The sequence below is a fragment of the Marmota flaviventris genome, chromosome 9 (assembly GCF_047511675.1).
Source record: "Marmota flaviventris isolate mMarFla1 chromosome 9, mMarFla1.hap1, whole genome shotgun sequence".
Taxonomy (NCBI): Eukaryota; Metazoa; Chordata; class Mammalia; order Rodentia; family Sciuridae; genus Marmota; species Marmota flaviventris.
In genome coordinates, this window is record NC_092506.1 from 55,325,129 (window position 1) to 55,347,484 (window position 22,356).

Sequence of the window (22,356 nt, forward strand, 5' to 3'; positions counted from 1 at the left end):
CTCCAGTTCCAAAGAGAGCCCAGAGGACAGTCCCCTACAGGCTCTTTGCCAATCATTGCTCCCTCCCTGGAACCTAAACATGGCTCTGACATGCCCTCACTCTGCTGCTTTGTCTGCCCTTCTCTGACTTCATCTTGAACCTTCGCCAAGGATTTCCTTGGCTCATATCCACAATCTTAAATGGAAGGGCAGAATGGCTGCTGGTTTGAGATCAGGGGGGTACATATCAGAATGTTCGAAAAGCACCCATGGTTACTCTGGAGACTACTTGCTTTGATATTTTTCGAGCATCACCAAAAATCCTGGGATATTAATCTGCACTCTGTACCCTACTGGGTCCACTGATTCAATAGATTGGTTGTTCACAAGCCTGTAGAGCCCATTTGGATCTGGCTAGATAACCTCTTTGTGGGACTCAACCTCTGCACCCTTCCAGGCCACAGGAAAGTACACTCAAGGTACAGCCCAAATCCCGGAAGTAGTCATAGTGGCCCCACATCCTTCTTGCCTGTGGCATGTGTCAGGGCCACTGAGGAGCACTCTCTCCTTCCTGGACTTTAGGAGTACCAGTGAGGTTCAGGAGCCTTGACCTGAAATAGCCAATTGCTCCTGAGGGCATCATCTCATGCTTCACCATAGCAAACAGAGGAGAGTAGGCTGTCCCTGTCTGGAACTCAGGTACCTTCCATAGCAACAGAGATGCATCAGTCTTCCAGCAAGGCCTTCACTTTATCCTCTGTGAGCACTGACCCAAAGCTTGGCCCTATCTGTCAGACATAAAAGACAACCTGCCTAGCTCCTGAGAGTCACAATTCTGCTGAACCACAGCCTCACTGATGCCTCTCTGCGGGCCAGGCTCCAGCTTGCCTAACGCCAAGAAACTTGCTATACAGGAGTCTCACCCACCAACTTTCTGGGGACAGGCTCAGAATTCAGACACACATTCTGTTCCTATGCCAAGGGAACACAAACCTTTTGCTTCTTCCCTCACTGAGGCCTAGAAACTATCCCTAGCTCAGAGTCCCACATATGTCTTTCTAGGCCTAGAACCCACATCTCCTCATCATACTTACTGAGGCGAGAAGAGGAGGTTTGGCCAAAGTCACAAAGAAGTAAGTGACAGAGCCTGGTAAGAACTCTGGCCTTTGAACTCCTGGCTTCCTCCCCTACTCCCTCATCTTGGTTCAGCTTGCTGACCAGGATACTGGCAACCCTACAAAAGAAAGCCTGGGTTCCCACTGGGAGGCTCCAAAAAGAACACAGCATGGGTTCAGGCCCCAGAACCCTGGAACTCACTTATAGCCCTGCATTACTGAAATCTGAGTGGGTCTGGTTTACCTGGTTTTTAGGATGATCTGACCTATTAACACCCATCTATAGGCAGAAAGTCCTGGCCAACAGGACTCCTGTTGACCAGGCTGGTCCAGGTGTGTCTCAGCCCTGCCAAGACCAAGCAGAGAAGGAACTAGCTCCACTCCAAAGAAGAACTAGCTCCAATGCTGCCTAGTATGATACACTAGGATCAGGAGCTCCCTCCATTTAAGACACAAAGGGAAGGCCCAGGATTAGTCTATTTGTCCTATTCTAACCACCAACCACTCCCCCACTTCTGCCACTGCCTCTCCAGGAGCTGTTTTTTCTTATGGACCTCAGACACCATGATGCCTGGAGATCCCCAATGAACAGCAACAGTAATAGACCACATTTCCAACCACACTACTTTCCCTTCTGGCCAGTTGATTGGTCTCTGGGTAGTGCTTAAATTAAAAGTTTTAAATTTCTATTTCATTTGTACTTAATATATTTTTATGGGCCTGGAGAATTTAGCTCCCAAATTATTAGCTAGGTCAATAAGATTCTTTTCTTCATGAATTTAAATTTTAAAAAATGGAGGAAATGTGGAAAGAATTTGTCAAGTAGAAGAATAAACTCAAACGTAAAAGATATTGTGACAGTCATTCTGAGCTATCTTCCTAAGGGACATTCATGTCCCCCCAACTCCATCATTCCTTTCACAGAGAGCCTACCTCCTTCTACGGCAAATGGAAGTGGTTAAGTGGTTAAGTACCTTGTATGAAATTATTGAGACCAGCAGTGTTTTAAATTTTGAATTTTTTAAAATTTTGGAATATTTGTATAGACTTTACCAGATAAGCATCCCTAATTCAAAAATCTGAAATTCAAAATGCTCCAAAATCTCAAACTTTTGGATTTTTGGATTAGGGATGCTCAACCTATACTTGCTTCCCCAGTCACCCTTGCAGCTAGTGTATGCAAAAATGTGAACAAATCCTAGAACCAATGATAAATCTTCTGGAAAGCTTCAGAGAAACTTTCCCTCCTCATTAAAAAAGAAAAAAAGACATACTAAAGAAATTGTCCCTACTGCTGGACATAGCTGTGTAGTTGTCTGTGTGAGAACATGTTGCCTAGAATTCCATCAGCCATCTTACAACCATTAAGGGACAAGCCTGAGGAAAACCCAACCCCTAAGGATAGAGGGGCAGAAAACAGGAAGAGCCAGAGACTTTGAGGTCATCCAGAACCACCGATTTAACCTGAGGCTACCTATCCTCTGACATTGTGTTAGAGATATATAAGCCTCCATTTTATCTGCACCACATTAGAGGAGGAAGTATTAATAGAGATATCAGGAGGCAAAGGTGGTCAGACCAATGTTATGACCAATCGGTAACTCTGAGATATATATATATCTATGGACCAATGTTATAACAATCAGTAACTCTGAGATATATGTATCTATGGAGTAGAATGGAGAAATCATGCAAGGGATGCACAGACACCACGAATAAGAAGGCATTGGTCAATCCTGCCTAATCCCTCAACCTTTCTCACTAGTTCATGTTCCAATCCTAACTCCCTGTAATTCTTGTGGATTTCTGTGAGTCACTGAGATTAAAACAATGCTTCTTACACTTTAATTTTCCTATGTATCACCTAGATAGGAATCCACATTCTGTATTTTTTCATAAGCTATCTGTGGGTACCCACAAGCTGCTGGGCCACAGACCAAAATGTTTATGTCACGGGCTTCTAACCAAAGGACAAATCTAAAATGCCCATGAGTTCGTTCACTGCTCTGAATTCTATTTCCACACAGATAAGAACTAGTGTAGATTGTGTATATAGTCAGAGTATAAACTGACTTGAGGACTGCAAGACCTGAAATATAGACAGGCTAGCTCTGTTCAGAGTCAAAATCTTAACAACTAGCTCTGATTTCTTGGAATGTTTATATGAACTTCTGACCTGCTAAAAGTACACCATTCATAAGTTGCTGATGGCCATAATTATTCTAAAAGATTTATGAATGCAATAACTTTTAGGGAAATCTTCTCACAAAAGGAAAGCATTCACCAAACCATTGTATATAACTCCCAAACAAATCTGCAAATGTGAATGTAAACTGTTTTCTGCAATGCATCCTACAAAAATAGCAACCACATTCACTGCCTGTGGATCAAAATTATTTTTGATTTCCAAAAAGGAATTTTAAAAGTTAAATCCAGTTTTCATACCACATGCTAAAAAATACTGATGAGGAAGAGTTAACCAGAAGATAAAATCAAACATAAACCTACTGAAGATATATGCAAATAGTTATTAGATCTAAGGCTACAAAGAAACTTTTTTAGGACTAAAAGGAAAAGGAGAAATCTAAACTATGAAGAATAACCTTTTAAACTTCTGTGCCTCAAAAAGCACCATAAAGAGTATTTTTTAAAAAGTGAAGAAAACATATGCCACAAATAAAGCAAAAGAGTAGTAAAAACAATTGTTCAAATGTTTAAGCACTAAAACCTTAAAAGAAAGCAAGAGCGGAGAGTATAAACAGACTAGGAACAGACTAGGGTGGGGCAATCTCACCCAAGCGGCTCAAGGACAATCTCTATGTATGAGGGAAGAAAATGTTAGAACTATTTTATGACCTATCTCTAAATAATTCTCTATTTGTGGATTACTTTAATTATTTAAAAATAATATTAAAATACTGCATATGTGAACATGTATATGGAGAATAACTTGGGGGATATAAGATTTAAAACTTAGAGAACATGCAAAAGAATAAATACTAATAAACTAATTTTAAAATGTTTAGTCTAATTAAACAGATGAATGCAAAATGCAAAAATAACAGGAAAACATTTTCCCTTGTGACATTAGTGATTATAATTGATCAGGATGCTATGTGATAGACTCACCTCAAACCCTGCCAATGAAAATATAAATTATATTCTTTTGGAAATTGATTTGGGAAAATGTGCCAAAAAATTTAAACATTTGAAAAATGTGCCAAAAAGTTTAAAGATATTAATACTTTTGGTTTAAAGTTGCCAGATTTAGCAAGCCACAGGGGACCCACTTAATAAAAATTATTTACTAATTACTTAAAATCAAATTTTAATTTTAATCAAATTTAAAATATCCTATATTTTATCTGGTAACCCTACTTGAACTCTGTAATTATACTTCTATGAAATATCTAGAGATAAGGAAAATATTTCTCTATAAAGATATTCACTGCAACAATATATTAGTGAGAGATTAAAAATAACCTATCAATATTAGAGAAATTGTCACATAAGGTACATCCATACAAGATGACCAAGGAACATCCATACTCATTGTAAGCTGTACAATGAGGAATAAAACCTAGATATTGCTATACTGTGTTTAGGGAACAATAGAGAAGGCTCTTATAAGAACTCTATAGTGATTATACTGGGTCTACCTGTATAATCCAGGCTATTATCCCTATTTTAAGGTCAGCTAATTTGAAACCTTATTTCCATCTACAAACTTCCCCTTCACTGTGAAAGGTAACATGATCACAGGTTCTGGCCATTAGTGCACAGGCACATTTGGGGGGCATTATTCTGTCTACCACATTAGTATAGGGATATTACACAGAACACAGGCAGATAGTCTATCTAATGAAAATATTGAATAACACATATAATGACTATAATGAAGAACTGTTCAATGTTCAGAGAAAGGCATGGAAATGAGACTGTATTGACAGAGACCTCTGGAACAAAAAGTAGGCAATGGGATCTGGAATGTAGTCAGTCTAATCACAAATGACATGGCCTCTGGACAAGAGTATCTCAACTTTCTTATCTTGTGTTCTCAAATATTAAGCTCTCTCCCCCAATTTAATGTTCCTGTTCCTGTCCTTCCACCTCTATGCATACTTTGCAATTTTGAATCAGGTCTGCAGACACTAGCATTAGAAAACTGCATCTCAGCCTTCATTCTTTTCTTTCTTTCTTTTTCTTATTTTTTGGTGTCTATTTTTTTAATTTGTTCTTCTTAAACATACATGACAGTAGGGTGTATTTGGACATATTATACATTCATGGAATATAACTTACCTAATTAGGATCCCATTCTTCTGGTTGCACATGATGTAGAGTTTCATTGGTCATGTATTCATATAAGAACATACAAAAGTTATCTACTGTCTTTCCTAATCTCATTCCCCCTCCCTTCCATTCATTCACTTTTGGCTAATCCAATGAATTTCTATTCCTCTTCCCACCTTTATTGTGTGTTAGCATTTACATATCAGAGAGAACATCCAGTCTTTGGTTTGTTTGGATTGGCTTATTTAGTTCCATCCATTCACTGGCAAATGCCATAATTTCATTCCTCTTTATGGCTGAGTAATATTCCATTGTGTATATATATATCACATTTTCTTAATCCATTCAGCTGTGGAAGGGCACCTAGATTGATTCCATAGCTTGGCTATTGTAAATTGAGCTGCTATAAACATTGATGTGGCTCCATCACTATAGTATGCTAATTTTAAGTCCTTTGGATATAAACCCAGGAGTGGGATAACTGGGTCATGGTGTTTCCAGTCCAAGCTTTCTGAGGAATTTCCATATTACTTTCCATAGTGGTTGCACCAATTTGCAGTCCCACCAGCAATGTATGTGTGTACCTTTTTTCTACATTCTTCCAACACTTATTGTTGCTTGTATTTTTTATTGTTGTCAGTTTGACTGGAGTGAGATAAAATCTTAGTGTAGTTTTGATTTGCATTTCTCTAATTGCTAGAGATGTTGAACATTTTTTCATATATTTGTTGTTCAATTATATTTCTTCTTCTGTGAAGTACCTGTTCAGTTACTTCGCTTATTGATTGGGTTATTTATTTATTTATTTTGGTGTTAAGTTTTTTGAGTTCTTTGTATATCTTAGAGACTAAGGCTCTATCTGAGGTGCTTTATCTGCAGGTGGCAAAGATTTTCTCCCATTCTATAGGCTCTCTTCACATTCTTAATTATTTCTTTTGACATGAAGAAGCTTTTTAGTTTGATGCCATTCCATTTACTGATTCTTGATTTTACTTCTTGTGCCTTAGGAGTCTTATTGAGGAAGTTGATTTGTGGGCTGACATGATGGAAAGTTGGGCCTAAATTTTCTTCTAGTAGGTACAGGGTCTCTTGTCTAATGCCTAGGTCCTTGATTCACTTTGAGTTTTGTGCAGGGTGAGACAGAGGGATTTAATTTCATTCTACTACATATGGAATTCCAGTTATCCCAGTACTTGATGAAGCTATCTTTCCTCCAATGTATGAAATGGCCTTTTTTTTTGTCCTTTCTGATTAATTTTTACTTGAAATCTACTTTGTTTAAGAGATACATATGAATGACAAGTTTTTTTCCCATCTTTTTACCTTCAGTCTGTGGATGTCTTTGCTATGAGGTGAGTCTCTTGGAGACAGCATATTGTTGGGTCTTCTTTTATTATCCAATCTGCCAGTTCTATGTCTTTTTTTAAATATTTATTTTTTAGTAGTAGTTGGGCACAATACCTTTATTTTATTTATTTATTTTTATGTGGTGCTGAGGATTGAACCCAGCAAGTGCTCTACTGCTGAGCCATAACCCCAACCCCAGTCTATGTCTTTTTTTAAAAAGAGAGAGAGAGAGAGAAGAGAGAGAATTTTTTAATATTTATTTTTCAGTTTTCAGCGGACACATCTTTATTTTATTGTATGTAGTACTGAGAATCTAACCCAGCGCCCCATGCATGCCAGGCGAGCACGTTACCACTTGAGCCACATCCCCAGCCCCTATGTCTTTTGAGTGATGAATTTAGCCATTTACATTCAATATTATTATTGAGAAATGATTTTTATTCCCTGTAATTTTGATTTATTTCTGTTTTTTTTAATTTGAATTAGTTTCTTCTTTGTTTGACTATTCAAAGTGAAACTCTCTTTGCTAGTTTTTATTTTTAGTTTTCATTTCTTTTTTTCTTCACAAAATATTTGAGTATGTTTTGTAGAGTAGGCTTTCTAATTGCGAATTCTTTTTAACTTTTGCTTATCATGGAAGGTTTTTATTTCATTGTCAATTCTGAAGCTTAATTTTTCAGGGTATAATATTCTTGGTTGGCATCCATTTTCTTTCAGACTTGGTATACATTATTTTAAGACCTCCTAGCTTTAAGAGTCTGGGTTGAAAAATCAGCTGAGATTCAGATTGGTCTCCCTCCAAATGTTACCTGTTGTTTTTCTCTGGTAGCCTTTACAATTCTATCCTTATTTTGTATATTAGGCATTTTCATAATAATGTGCCTTGGTGTGGGTGTGTTATAATTTTGTATATTTGGGGTCCTGTGAGCCTCCTATATTTGATTTCCATGTCATTCTTAAATTTTGGGAAATTTTCAGATTCTATTTCATTGAAGAGATTGTGCATTCCTTTTGGTTTGTATCTCTGAGCCTTCACCTATCCCAATAAATCTTTTAAGTTTGGTCTTTTAATGTTATTCCATATTTCTTCAAAGTTCTATTCATGGTCTCTTAATAACTTTTCTCTATGGTCAACTTCATTTTTAAGATTATATATTTTGTCTTCATTGCCTAAAAATTTGTCTTTCTAGTGGTCTTGTCTGCTGGTATGCTTTACAATGAATTTTTAATTTGGTTTATTGATTCCTTCATTTCAAAGATTTCTGCTTGTTTTTTTTTTCCCAGAATCTCTATCTCTTTACTGAAGTGATCTTTTGCTTCCTGTATTTTCCCCCTTACATTGTCCCTTATTTCACAGACCAATTTAACTATGAACACTCTAAATTCCTTGTCTGACATTTCTTCCATTGTCTTTTCAATGGATTCTGTTATTGAAGTATTTTGGGTTTTGGGGGGTGATTTGTTTCCTTGCCTTTTCATGTTGTTCGTGTGTCTACCCATCTAACAGTAGAGTGTCTACCCTTTGGACTTTTAGTATCCATAAAGGTTTCTACTAACTCATAGTTTAAGGGAAGACAGATAATAACAAATTCAAACAATTTACAGCATTAAAACAAATAGTTCTTGCTATGAAATCTATAAAGTTGATTGTCACAATAATCAGAAATGGGCAGTTATTGCCCATGGTAAAACAGTAAGCTTACAAAAGTGGTGAACAGGTATAGGACAGAAGTGATATAGGATGTGATAATCATGAGGAGAGAAAATAGAAGTAAAAAATAAAAGGAAGAGTAAAATAGATCAATAGAGATTGGCTGTTAGCAGAGGAAAAAAGAGAAAGAGACTCTAGGGAAACTGATAAGTGAGAAAAAAATATATAAAATAAAAATTTAGGGCTGGGGGTGTGGCTCAAGCGGTAGCGCGCTCTCCTGGCATGCGTGCGGCCCGGGTTCGATCCTCAGCACCACATACCAACAAAGATGTTGTGTCCGCCGAGAACTAAAAAATAAATATAGAAAAAAAACATTAAAAAAAATAAAATAAAAATTTTAAAAAGAAATAAAAGATTTCAAGAACAAAATCAATATATACTAAGCAAACATCTTGGTCCTCAAAATATTGATCCATAAAAAAATAACTGCTTTCAAAAATTATAGAAATGAGAAAAATAAACAGATATGAGTATGTATCCAGTTAAAGACAGAGTTCAGTAAGAGTAAAGAAGAACAGATGAGGGTAGAAAAGGTATTTAAGGTGAAGAGAAGAAAAAAATAGAAGTAAAAGAATTAAAGGAGGAGTGAAAGAGAGAATAATAGAGTTTGGCTGTTAGCAAAGAGAGAGAGAGAGAGAGAGAGAGAGAAATAGAAACAAAGGGAAACAGAGTTGTAAAAGAGACAACAGAAAATAAATCCAAAAATATACTAATCAAAACCCTAACCTTCAAAAACCAGAGCATGAAAAATAGCTACCTTCAAGAAATGCTAAAAATGAAAAAGCAGAAACACATATGAATGTGCACAAATGTATAATTGTTCATCATATATCAATCAGTATACATTCAAAAACAAAAACAAATAACAGAATAGTCAATGAGAATATATCCACACTGCCTGTGACAAACTGTCTTTTGGTGTCTCAGTGGGATGTGTGAGGAGCTGTGGAAGATACTTTAGGTTTCGCTTCCAGGGTATAGTGGCGGCTGAGTTCTATGAGATGAGTTTCTGTAAGTGAAACTCCAAGGGGTGAGCATTTGGTCTGGTATTACCCTAGGTATTTTATTTATTCTAGGATCATACCCCACTCTTCTCCCCAGCGCACCGCTTGTGGGAAAGGGGAGTCAGTCCTTCGCCCAGTTCTATTGTTCAGGGATACTGTCTTTTTTGGCCTCTCAAGGACTGTTTCTGAGCACTGAGCTCAGTCACTCCACCCTTTCAGATTCTCCCTGCTGCTGGTCCTGCCAGCTGCCAAGGGAGAGTTGGAGGGAGGGCTTTCTCAAGCATCTCTGATCTGTATTGCCCCAAGGCAAAAATGGTCTCTGTGCCAGAAATTCTCCATGCCAGAGATTTTCCTGATTTGCTAGGCTTAGTTTAGATCTCGCATTTCGCATCTGCTGGATGCATGTATTGGACTCAACTCTCAACTCACAGACCTAAGTTCCCGGCCTGAGTTTGCTTCACTACTGTTCCAAGGTACCAAAACATCTTGAGCTTGGGCTCCCTGTTCAGGGCAGGCAGACCAGGACTTTCGAGCACTAGTTTAATAAGCTGAATAGCCGCTTGGTCAGCCTAGGACAGACTACCCTGCTGATGCTGGGATTCCCCATGCCAAGACTTTCCCAACACTTTTCAGTCTTTTTCCAACCTTGTATATTAATTTTGCCCATTCCCACTGGAACCCAGTTCCAATTCTGTTCCTTAGTTTTGTCTGATGTACCCCAAATTTCCCAGTCTTCAAGGCTCTCTGTCCAATATTGAGTATCAATGGAGTGTTTTTTTCACTCATCTCATAGAGAAGTAGTTTTCTCACTTTTGAGTCCCAACCAAATTACGGAGCTCTGAGAAAAGCTGCCTCCCACTAATCCACCATCTTGGCTCCTCCTTCAGCCTTCATTCTTAAACTCAGTTTAGGTAATCACACACTTTGTCAAACTGGCTTCCCATCATCCTGTCCTTCCTCCAGCCCACCAATGGTTGCATTCCAGATTACCTCCTCAAGGGGTTAACTCCTCACCTTACTCATTCTTAGATATTATTAACTCTTAAGACCTGCTGTTCGCCTTGGGAAAGCAGATGGCTAACAAAGCTACAAATCTGTTATGGCTTTGGTTACCCATATGTTTCCCCTAGACTGAGCAGGTCTGTGAACCTAATCTAGAGTGAATAGGAGGATAGTTATCAAATCTACATTCCATTCTCAAGATAGGAAATAGTTCTAGGGTAAGGAGTAGGGGCAAAAGTAAAGAAATGAATGAACAAAGCAAGTTCTAGATTGAGGAAAGAAACAAGGAGTAATGGAATCCAGTTGAGGGTAGAAACCCCAACCTGGGATTATAACTCAGTAATTAGTGCATATAATCCTGGGAGTAGGAGAAACTTCCATGTTTGCCCTTCTCTGGCCCTAGATTTCTTCTTCTCAGGAGAGACTGATTGTAGACCACAGGAAGGTAGAACATATAGCTTAAACTGCTTGACTAAGTTCTAAACTCCTGCTGGGAAGGTATACTCAGCAGGGATTGGCCAAAGCTGGATGGAAAGCAAGAAAAGGCTACATACAGGATGTACAGATGAGTCAAACTGGCCAGTGGTGGTGGTATTCCTTAAGCTATATGATGATGTTTCTCATGTTTCCCCATCAAGAAATGGACCTACTCACCAAGCTCTCCTCAAACCATTCTTTTATGTAGGTAGCTGTTGGACCAGGGATCTGGCTCAGGAGGGCTTCTCTCTCCTGAGGAAGTTCCAACATCTCCAGGGCCAGCCTCAAGTCCTCGATGAGATGGAGGGGGTTCATGTAAGAGGCTGGGGAAGACAGTCCAGGCTCACAGGTACCATCACTAATATCTGCCCCTGTTTTAGTGCCTGAAACAAGAGAAACAGGCAGAAGCCTGGGTAAGAAGGGTGGAAGCCATGGTCAGATAACTGGTCAAGAGCAAAGGCAGTAAAAGAAGAGGGGAAAGGAGCCTAAAAGATAACTTACACCTTGGAAGAATGATTTATAATATAAATTTTGCAGAAATCATCTTGGTATAATCTGGACTAGGTGCACATCAGAAGTGGCAATGGCCCATTAAGACTGAACTATGAAGCTTATATATTTAGAAACTAGAAAAAACAGTCAGCCCTCATCAGTATCCAAAAACATGCTATTTAAGACAATGAGATCTCGTTCTTCAGCTTTTAGATTAATACATCATTTTAAGTCAATATGCATATTGCACAGATGTCCACTGAAAATTCCTCCATTCCTGTACAGGCATTCTACTCCTCAGAAAATTATGTTAAGTAAAATAAGCCAGAATCAGAAAGACAAATGTTGTATGTTTTCTCTCATATGTGGAAACTAGTGAACAGAGGAGAAAAAGAGATCCCATGAAAACATAAGGGAGACCATATAGGAAGAAGATCAGGGAGAAGGTGGAAGAAAGAGCAAGGGTGGTATTGGGGAATGAAATTGACCAAATTATATTTTGTGCACCTATGAATATGTACAATGAAACCCATTATTCTATATAATTAATATGCACCAAATAAAAAAATAGAGAGAGAGATCTGTACCTTGGGCTATTCTAGTGTTTTGTTCTTATTACTAGAATGCCGTGGAAATGACTACGTCAGCACTGAGTTGGCCTGGGCTTTAAGAGATCTGACATTGTCTATTCTTCTTCTTTGATCCTAAACCACTATGTAGCAAAGCCCAGTTACCCTGCTAAAAAGACAGCCCCAACTGTCCCAGCCATTCCAGTCATAGTAACAGACACATGAGTAAGCCATTTTGGATCCTTCAGCTCCAGATGAGCCATCCCAGCAGAACACCATATAGGCCATACCTACCAAGCACTACCAAAATCACAGAATTATAAAGAAACAAATGGTGGTAGTTGATTTAAGCCATTATAAGTAGATTAGTTTATTTCACAGAAATATATAAGAATTAGCATACTCATTTGGAGTTGGGTTGAAATCCTTCCTGTTGTTCTCCATTGGGAGATTTCTATATTTCCCAACTTGTATTAATTATTAGGTATACCCATATCTCATTTCCCCATTATGAACTATGAGGTCTCTTGAACAGAGTTCAAGTCCACTTAGCTGAGCTCCCAACATCATGCTCTGCCCAGTAGATGTTGATGTGGACTCTGATCAAATACCTACACATATACTTGAGTAAATAGCTGAAAAACAAGAATGCTTGGCTTTCCTCAGAGATCTCGGATATGAAGTCAGCTCTTTCTAATGTGATAGAGAGGCTTTTGCCTTTCTAAACCCCATTATTTAACAACCAAAGAACCAAAAGTCTTCTTTCCCGGATACAATTTTTTAAATTTATTTTTATGTGGTGCTAAGGATTGAACCCAGTGCCTCAGGCTTCAATCCTGTGAGGCAGGTTCTCTACCACTGAGCTACAGCCCAGCCCCAGTACCATGATATATTTTTAAAATCACAGTCTAACAAAGAATTTGTGTGCTTCTTTTAGCAATAAGAAACACTTCAGAAAATGTGATGTAGATAGCAGAACTTCTAGGTCATTTGGATTGTTTATAAAGCCAAAATGATAAAATATTTGAAATAGTATTATGCTGGAAAATGTGAACTGTAAGGGCCACCACATCCACAGGTATTCTACAGGCCTAACATCTAATTTCCAGGCCCTTTACTCTTCTAGAAGCCAACTTCTCACTTCCCAGGCAGTTTGGAAATAAGAAATCCACACAGAAGGAAACAGTTACTCAGTATTTGATTGCAAGTTTACCTTCTGAAAAAGTCTGGTAGAGGAAATCATGGATCAAAATCCACAAACAAGTCAGTGGCACTAGGGAACTAAGAAACTGCCCAATTATCCACACTCTGATGTGTGCTCAGCACTTTTTGGCTGCTACAAATCCAATTCAATGTTGATTGGGAACTACCACAACCAACCCTCAGGGAAGAAAATGGACAGAAGTGGAATAAGACCTCCAATCTACAAATTTGAACAACCCTTCTCCATTCTGAACTTACTCTAATTTCAAACACCTTTTATATACTTATAAATGTAGGGTGGTCAGATTGAGTGTGGGTGAAAAGACAGAAGTTTTCATTAACTTTCTATCACTGTGAGGGCTTGGATAAGTTCTTCCCTTTTCTAAAACTCTTGGGCCCTAAAACCTTGGAACTCCTTTCTGTTATTCAGATACTATGTGTACATGTGTATGAGTACATTTGTGCTGTCTATTTTTATAGATATATGTGTTATGCATAAAAGATTCATTTTTGCAATTTATGTTTCTTTTAATATTTTATCAAAATCAACAGCCAATAAATGCTGGGTGAGAAAAATAAAAAGATAATAATATTTAAGTGATAGTTTGTCCCTAAGCTAGTTGTAATGACAGTAATAGCAAAGCCTCAGATGATAAGATTCACTTAATTTTATATCTAAGAATCAGGTATGATCATAGGACAAAAACTAAGGAAAGAATAGACTTCTAAGGGAATGGGGATGTAAATGAGAAGATGATACTGAATAAAAAGGAATCTATTCAATGGGAGATATAACAATTCTAAGTTTTCTTTCCTAGAAAAAAAGTGTGATAACAAGTTTTCAAAAGGCCCAAAACTTCATGTAGTTCGCTCCACATATATGTTTCTCTGTGTGATCAGTAAAGTTTAGAAGAAAAGAAATATCATTTCAAAGGCTAGGTTATAAAAGACATAGTAACTTCTGCCTTGTTCTCTCTCTAGGTTCACTTGCTCTGGGGGAAGCCTGCTGCCAGTTTTAAGGACACTCAGTCATTCCTATGGAAAAGTCCATGAGTGGAGGAACTATGACCACCTACTAACAACCCTCTTGGAACTGAGCCCTTGTACCAATAGCCTTGTGAGTGAACAGTCCTGGATGCCAGTTCTCCAGCTTCTTTCAAGCCTCCAGATGACTGTAGCCCTGGCCAATGTCTTAACTATAACTTCATGAAAGACCTTAAGCCAGAACTACCTACTAAGCTACTCCGGCATTCCTGGGCCACAGAAACTGAAAGGTAATAAAGGTTCTGTTATTTTATTTATTTATATTTTTTAATATTTATTTTTTAGGTGTAGATGGACACAACACAATGCCTTTTATTTTTATGTGGTGCTGAGGATTGAACTCGGGTCCCGCCCGTGCTAGGCGAGCGCTCTACTGCTGAGCCACAATCCCAGCCCTGTTCTGTTATTGTAAGATGCTAAGTTTTAGAGCAATTTGTCACACAGTAAAATAAGCAATAAAAATAGTTTAAAACATTCCAAAAATATAATCAAGGGGAACTTGCCCATGTACTACTAAAATATGTTGCTAAGATTATTCTTAGAGAAAAATAAGACTTTTTTTTTTCTTTTTGAGGTGCTGGGGATCTAACCCAGGGCCATACACATGCTAGGCAAGCACTATAGTGCTGAGCTATATCCTCCAGTCCCCAAAAGATCTTTATATACACAAAAATAAAATCTAAATAAGAACTATCTATAAAAATTAAAATACAAAAAAATATAGATCTAAATTGGATTAGAGAAAGATTTTATAGAAAAAGCAGTAATTAAGTAAAACATAATAGAATATTACATTTGACTACATAAAATTAACTACTGGAACATTAAACATTAAAAACAAAATAAAAGCTAAGACAAATTATAACCTGAAAATTCTACTTTTAACAATTATAACAAAAAAAAATCAACATATTCTTCATGTAAAAAGAGACCTTAAATATCAATAAGAAAACGCCCACTCCACCTCTCTCATACAAAATAGTTATAAGGTTTTATGTAAGCAACTCTGGAATAATAACAACACAAAGAGACAATTATAATATGCAAAGAAAATATTTACTAGTTTTCTCACTAGTAAATAGGACTTGTAAAATTAAATTCTATTTTTCACTTATGAAATTATTAAAGTTGACAAATGTATGAATTGTCAAGATCATTGTACTGTCATGTATAACTAATAAAAAATAAAATTTAAAAAAGAAATTATTAAAGTTGAAAATATAATGATCATCCTGATTAGAAAAAGATATACTCTATGTTTGTACAAATATGTCAAAATAAGACTCTAAAGTCATGTATAACTAAAAGAAACAAATAAAATTTTAATAAAAAGAAAATATAATGATCAATGTTGATGAGCATGCAGTAAGAAGGGTATCCTCACATCCTATTAATACACACAAAAAATTGGCCCAATCTTTCTAAAAAGCAATATGGCAAGAAACAGTAAAAATATTCATACCTTTTGATTTAGTAATTCCAATTTTAGAAATCTAACCTAAGGAAACACAATCAGACATGTTGTCATAGAATAATATAAAAAGAATAATCTGAGCAGTGTCTTAATTGTGAAAAAGTTGGGGAGAAATGCCTCTGAATAGGTGAATGTTTAAATAACTTGTGTTTAAACAATCATTTTAGAAAATTTCAGGCCAAGCAGGCCACATGATCTATTGAAAGAAAGCAGGCACTGCTGAAGTAGGAACTTCTGGCAACAGAGCAAACCCAACCACCAGGAGTCTCCTTCACTCACAATGAACAAATAGAAAAACTAGAAAAGAGAAAGATAACATTTTTTTTTTCTACTGTAGAGTCCAAGCTTGAGAAAAAATAAAAACCTTGGTTGCTAAAAACAAATAACAAACTCAATGGTGAAATAAGTTCAAGCTGACTTTAAAGTATCCCAGGGCCAAAGATCCAGTTAATGTTGGAGTGTGGGGCTTTAGTGGCCCAATTGAGAGCAGTAATCTCAAAGTGCGACCCGCACACACAATGGTCCAGAATGGTGGAAAACCTAAGGGTCAGCATTAACAAAGGCAGAATCTCCCAGAAAGTGTCAATTGCACTCTCCATTCACATTCCCTGCAGACAACTGGCTCCTATGAAAGTTTACAACCACTGGGGAGATAAGTTAAAACTGGGTAACCATATACAACAAATAAAACGTGGGTCCTAATCCTGGGATTAACAGAACAATATAAACAAGACAATAGATTAACATTGGTTATGTCTGTTTATAAGGCAAAGTTATTTTCCCCCAAATTATTGCTCAGAAAAGGGTGATTCAATCTATATTCAAATCCTAAAAACTTTCTCTCTGAGCCATTCTATTATTTTGAAAAACAAAGCAATTTAGAGAAGACAGATTAACACAAGGTTTTCAACAATGAATGCATATTGAAATTTTCACAAACTACAGATGCCTGGGTCCCACCTCCAGTGACATTAATTTATTTAGTCTAAAGACAGTGACCTGGGTAATTAAAAAATTCCCAGATGATTCTAAAATGAAGCCTAAATTGAAACCATTATACTAGCAGATCACCTCAATCAATGTTAGTTTTTGATGCTTATAGAGTCACCCGAGAATTTTTATTTTAAGGCACAAAAAATACAAAATTCACTATAGATATAGTAATTATTTTAGAATAGGACCACATAAAATACAAGCATAGAATTTTATTGAAAGCCCTTTAATTATCACTTTCAAAAGCACAGAAGTATGTATGTGGTAACCCTAGGATTATACAGATATATATTTTGGTTTTCCTCCATTTGAGCTCATAGTTATGCCCCTTGAAGTTATTCATAGCCATATGATTTCTTTAGCCAATAAATAGAAGAAACATGTCACTTCTGGGAGAAAGTCTAAGAGCCAGTGTACAATTCCCAAGTTCCTGGCCTCTAGCAATGGTGAAGATTGAGTCTGCCCATGTCCCAGAATAAAGATGACACAAACCAGAACTTTCCATAGATCTGAAGTTCTTGTAATGTGTGCAAGAAGTAGTTGCAAGTTGTGTTTCAAACTACTGACATTTTAGGACTCTCTGTTTTTGTAGCATCACTTTGTTTACTTCACTTATGGAAGGCATATATCTTGTACAACTGCTTGTTGGAAATACATAATCTAAGGTGCCACTCAGATCTACAAATATGAATCCACATTTTGTCACCATCCCCAAATGCTCTACAACAGCTCTAAAATACTATGGTTATTTTTAAAACAACTCTCATAATGACAAATAATTTGTTAGAGATAAAGTTTATACATGTAACTAAATCAATACGTTAATATTATGAGTACATATGTGTCTATTTGGGAGTGTTTTGGGACCCATATGATGTTTTACATAATTAAAGGGGAAAAAAAGAAACAGAAACCTTAGTGATAAAAAAAGGGAAGCATGAGAAAAGAATGTGGAAATTCGAAAAGAACCAAATACAAACCAAAATAAAAAATGTAGCCAATTAAATTATATATTAAGTAGATAGGTTAAACAGCAGAGAGAGTTACTGGAGAGAATGGTAGACCTGCAGAGAGAGATGCAAGTAGAAAGTAGGAAGCAGGGATAGGAGACATGAGAGACAGTAAGACATTATCCAACAGAATTCTTCAGGAATTCCAGAAGAATACAGAGGATGACACAGAGGCTACAGAGAAGGAGAAAATGGCTATGGATTTTTCAGAATGGAAAATTTGAGATCTCTTAGTTTAAAGACACACAGTGAGTCCCAAAAAGGATACATCAAAATGAATCCACCCTAGAAACAATGTAGAGAAACTGAAGAATTCAAGAAACTTCACAGCAACCAGAAGCAGAAGAAAGACCCAGTTAGATTGTCAACAGACTGTTCACTAGCAATAAATCCCAATGACCATAAAATAATAACTACAAGTGGCTACCAACCTACTAGCCTATACAAGTTAAAGTACAATTCAAGATTAAAAACATTTAAGGACATATTTCAGAGGATGATTAATATAATTTATTACTGATAAGCTACACTGAAAGGATTTCAAAGGAAGAAGGAGATGCCATAAAGCAAAAGGAATGGGACGAAAGAACCAACTATGATCAGAGAAGTTATTAAAATTGTTGGTTAAACCAAATGGAAGTTAACTTTTAAAAATCCAATAATTTAGGGAATATAAATTAAGACTATACTAGAATCCTAACAAAAATTATGTAATTATGGGTCAGTGATGGGAATTAAAACATTCTTTAGGAATCAGGTATTATTAAAAAGGAAGAAAATATTATTCTCTAAAGATATGATCTTGCCAGGTACAGTGGTACATGCCTGTAATCTCAGTGACTTGGCAGACTGAGGCAGGAGGATTGCAAGTCCAAGGCCAGTCTGGGCAACTTGGTGAGACCCTCAAAATAAAAAATAAAAAGGACTGAGGATATAACTCACTGGTAAAGCACCCCTGGTTTCAATCCCCAATACCAAAAGAAAGAAGGAAACAAATACAGAGAAAATACCAGGCATTCTATCAAACATTCAAAATCTGGATAATTCTAATCCAACAAACTCTTTTGTTTAGTATAGAAAAAGAGGGCTTGCCTTCCAGCTTACTTTATGAGATGAGCCTATCAAAACAACCTTCAGATCAGATTGAGAATGGTCTGCCCCTCCCCCAAATTGTACCATTTAACTATCCTGAGTACTACAAAAGATCACAGGCTGTCTCACTGATGAAATTAAATATATAAATTCTAAGCAAATATCAACAAAGTCAAATCCCACCATATATAAAAAAGATAGCATATCATAATCATCTCTCTTGGGAAATGATAGATCCAGCAGATCTAAACGGAAGATAAAAATGAACTGATATATATAATGCAGGACATGTGGAGAAAAATACCCCCCTAAAGAGCACATTTTATTAAAGCACATATAAAGAATTTTTTTCAAAACTGACCACATATCAGACCTTATAAGAAGTTCCCCCCAAAATCAAGAGCAATTAGGTGGTTGCTATGATTTTGGGGGGGTGGGTACTGGGGATTGAATCAGGGGCACTCAACCACTGAGCCACATTCCCAGCTCTATTTTGTATTTTATTTAGAGACGGGGTCTCACTGAGTTACTTAGCTCCTTGCTTTTACTGAGGCTGGCTTTGAATTCGTGATCATCCTGCCTCAGGCTCCCAAGCTGATGGGATTACAGGCATGTGCCACTGCACCTGGTAGTTGCTATGAATTTAATGTGCCCTCCAAAGTTTATGTGTTGGAAACTTAATCCCCATATAACAATATTGAAATATGAGACTTTTAAGAGGTAACTAGGCCATAAGGGCTGTGCCATCATGAATGCATTTATGCCTTTACCATGGAAGTGTGTTTTTTTTATTTATATAAGACAGCAGAATGCATTAAAATTCTTATTACACATATAAAGCACAATTTTTCATATCTCTGGTTGTATACAAAGTATATTTACAACAATTCATGTCTTCATACATGTACTTTGGATAATAATGATCATCACATTACATCATCATTTATAATCCTATTCCCCGTCCCTTCCCCTCCAACCCCTCTGCCCTATCTAGAGTTCCATGCTCGCTCTCCTTATCCCACTATGAATCAGCCTCCTTATAACAGAGAAAACATTTGGCATTTGGTTTTTGGGGATTGGCTGACTTCACTTAGCATTATCTTCTCTAACTCCATCCATTTACCTGCAAATGCCATGATTTTATTCTCTTTTATTGCTAAGTAATATTCCATTGTGTATATATGCCACTTTTTTTTTTTTTCACTTTTACGATAATTTTTTTTTTTTTAATTTTTTTTTTTATTGGTTGTTCAAAACATTACACAGCTCATGACATATCATCTTCCATACATTTGATTCAAGTGGGTTATGAACTCCCATTTTTTACCCCAAATACAAGTTGCAGAATCACATCGGTTACACATCCACATTTTTACATAATACCATATTAGTGACTGTTGTATTCTGCTACCTTTCCTATCCCCTACTATCCCCCCTCCCCTTCCCTCTCATCTTCCCTCTCTACCCCATCTGCTGTTGTTTAATTCTCTCCCTTGTTTTTTTTTTTTTCCCCCTTTCCCCTCACAAACTCTTATATGTAATTTTGTGTAACAATGAGGGTCTCCTTCCATTTCCATAGTTTCCCTTCTCTCTCCCTTTCTCTCCCCCCACTCGTCTCTGTTTAATGTTAATCTTTTCCTCATGCTCTTCTTCCCTGTTCTGATCTTAGTTGCTCTCTTTATATTAAGGAAGACATTTGGCATTTGCTTTTTAAGGATTGGCTAGCTTCACTTAGCATAATCTGCTCTAATGCCATCCATTTCCCTGCAAAATCCATGATTTTGTCATTTTTTAGTGCTGCGTAATACTCCATTGTGTATAAATGCCACAGTTTTTTAATCCATTCATCTATTGAAGGGCATCTGGGTTGATTCCAAAGTCTAGTTATTGTGAATTGTGCTGCCATGATCATTGATGTGGCAGTATCCCTATAGTATGCTCTTTTAAGGTCCTCAGGGAATAGACCGAGAAGGGCGATAGCTGGGTCAAATGGTGTTTCCATTCCCAGCTTTCCTAGGAATCTCCATACTGCTTTCCATATTGGCCGCACCAGTTTGCAGTTCCACCAGCAATGTACAAGCGTACCCTTTTCCCCACATCCTCGCCAGCACTTATTGTTGCTTGACTTCATAATGGCTGCCAATCTTACTGGAGTGAGATGGTATCTTAGGGTGGTTTTGATTTGTATATGCCACTTTTTTTAATCCATTCATCTGTGGAAGGGCATTTAGGTTGGCTCCACAGTTTAGCTATTGTGAATTGTGCTGCTATAAACATTGATGTGGCTGTGTCCCTGTAGTATGCTGTTTTTAAGTCCTTTGGGTATAGACTGAAGAGAGGGATAGCTGGGTCAAATGGTGGCAAATAGAGAGCCTACACCTTAGGAGCAAATCTTTGCCCCTCATGGATAGATAGAACACTAATCTCTAGGATATATAAAGAACTCAAAAAGCTAAGCACCAAAAAAACCCAAATAACCCAACCAATAAATGGACCAAGGACCTGAACAGACACTTATCAGAAGAGGATATACAACCAATCAACAAATATATGAAAAAATGTTCATCATCACTAGCAATTAGAGAATGCAAATCAAAACCACTCTAAGATTTCATCTCATTCCAGTCAGAATGGAAGCTATGATGAAGACAAAAAACAATAAGTGTTGGCGAGGATGTGGGGAAAAAGGTACACTCATACACTCATTGACTGCAAACTGGTGCAGCCAATATGGAAAGCAGTATGGAGATTTCTTGGAAGTGTGCTTCTAATAAGAAGATAAGTTCTGCCCCATCCCTTCTGTCTTCCATGCATCCTCTGTTGCCTTCCTGCCATCTGCCATGGGATGACACAGCAAGAAGGCCCTTGTCAGATGCCAGCACCTTGATACTGGAATTCTCAGAACTGTGAGAAAAAATTTCTTTTCTTTGTAAGTCACGCACTCTCAGGTAATTCTGTTACAGTTGCACAAAATAGACTAAGCTTTTCCTGTCTTCCTAGTGCCATAGGAAGAAAGGATAGATATCACTAAGGCTGCACTTATAGCCTCTTCCCTATTCCTGTTATTTGAAAATGTATACTCCAATAAATTAGAAAAGCTAGAAGAAATAGATACATTTTTAGACAAATACAATTTGCCAAAAATAAATCAAGAGTACATAGAAAATCTAAAAGATCAATAACTAGCAATGAGATAGAAGCAGTAATAAAAAATCTTCCAACAGAGAAAAGTCCAGGGACCAGATAGATTCTCAGTTGAATTCTATCTACCAAACCATTAGGTAAGAACTAATGCCAATACACCTCAAATTATTCCATGAAATAGAAAAGGATGAACACTTCCAAATTCATTCTATGAAGCAGTATCACATTTATACCGAAACTAGATAATGGCACATTGGGGGGGGGGGCTACAGACCAATATCCTTGATGATTTTAGATGCAAAAATACTTAATAAAATATTAGCAAATCAACATACAAAAATCAATCAGTCTTTTTTATACCAACAATGAATCTGCTAACAAAGAAATCAGAAAAACAATACCATTCA

General features: G+C 37.0%; 1 protein-coding gene across 6 annotated transcripts in view; it reads right to left on the reverse strand.

Annotated features, from left to right (window-relative positions):
* Ppfibp2 (PPFIA binding protein 2) overlaps positions 1-22,356 on the reverse strand; it is a 160,372-nt gene that overhangs the window by 95,350 nt on the left and 42,666 nt on the right. For all 6 annotated transcript variants that reach the window (XM_071616407.1, XM_071616408.1, XM_071616405.1 and 3 more), the window contains one exon: positions 11,106-11,311. In XM_071616407.1, coding sequence (XP_071472508.1) covers positions 11,106-11,311 — 206 coding nt within the window. The remainder of the gene's footprint in view (positions 1-11,105; positions 11,312-22,356) is intronic.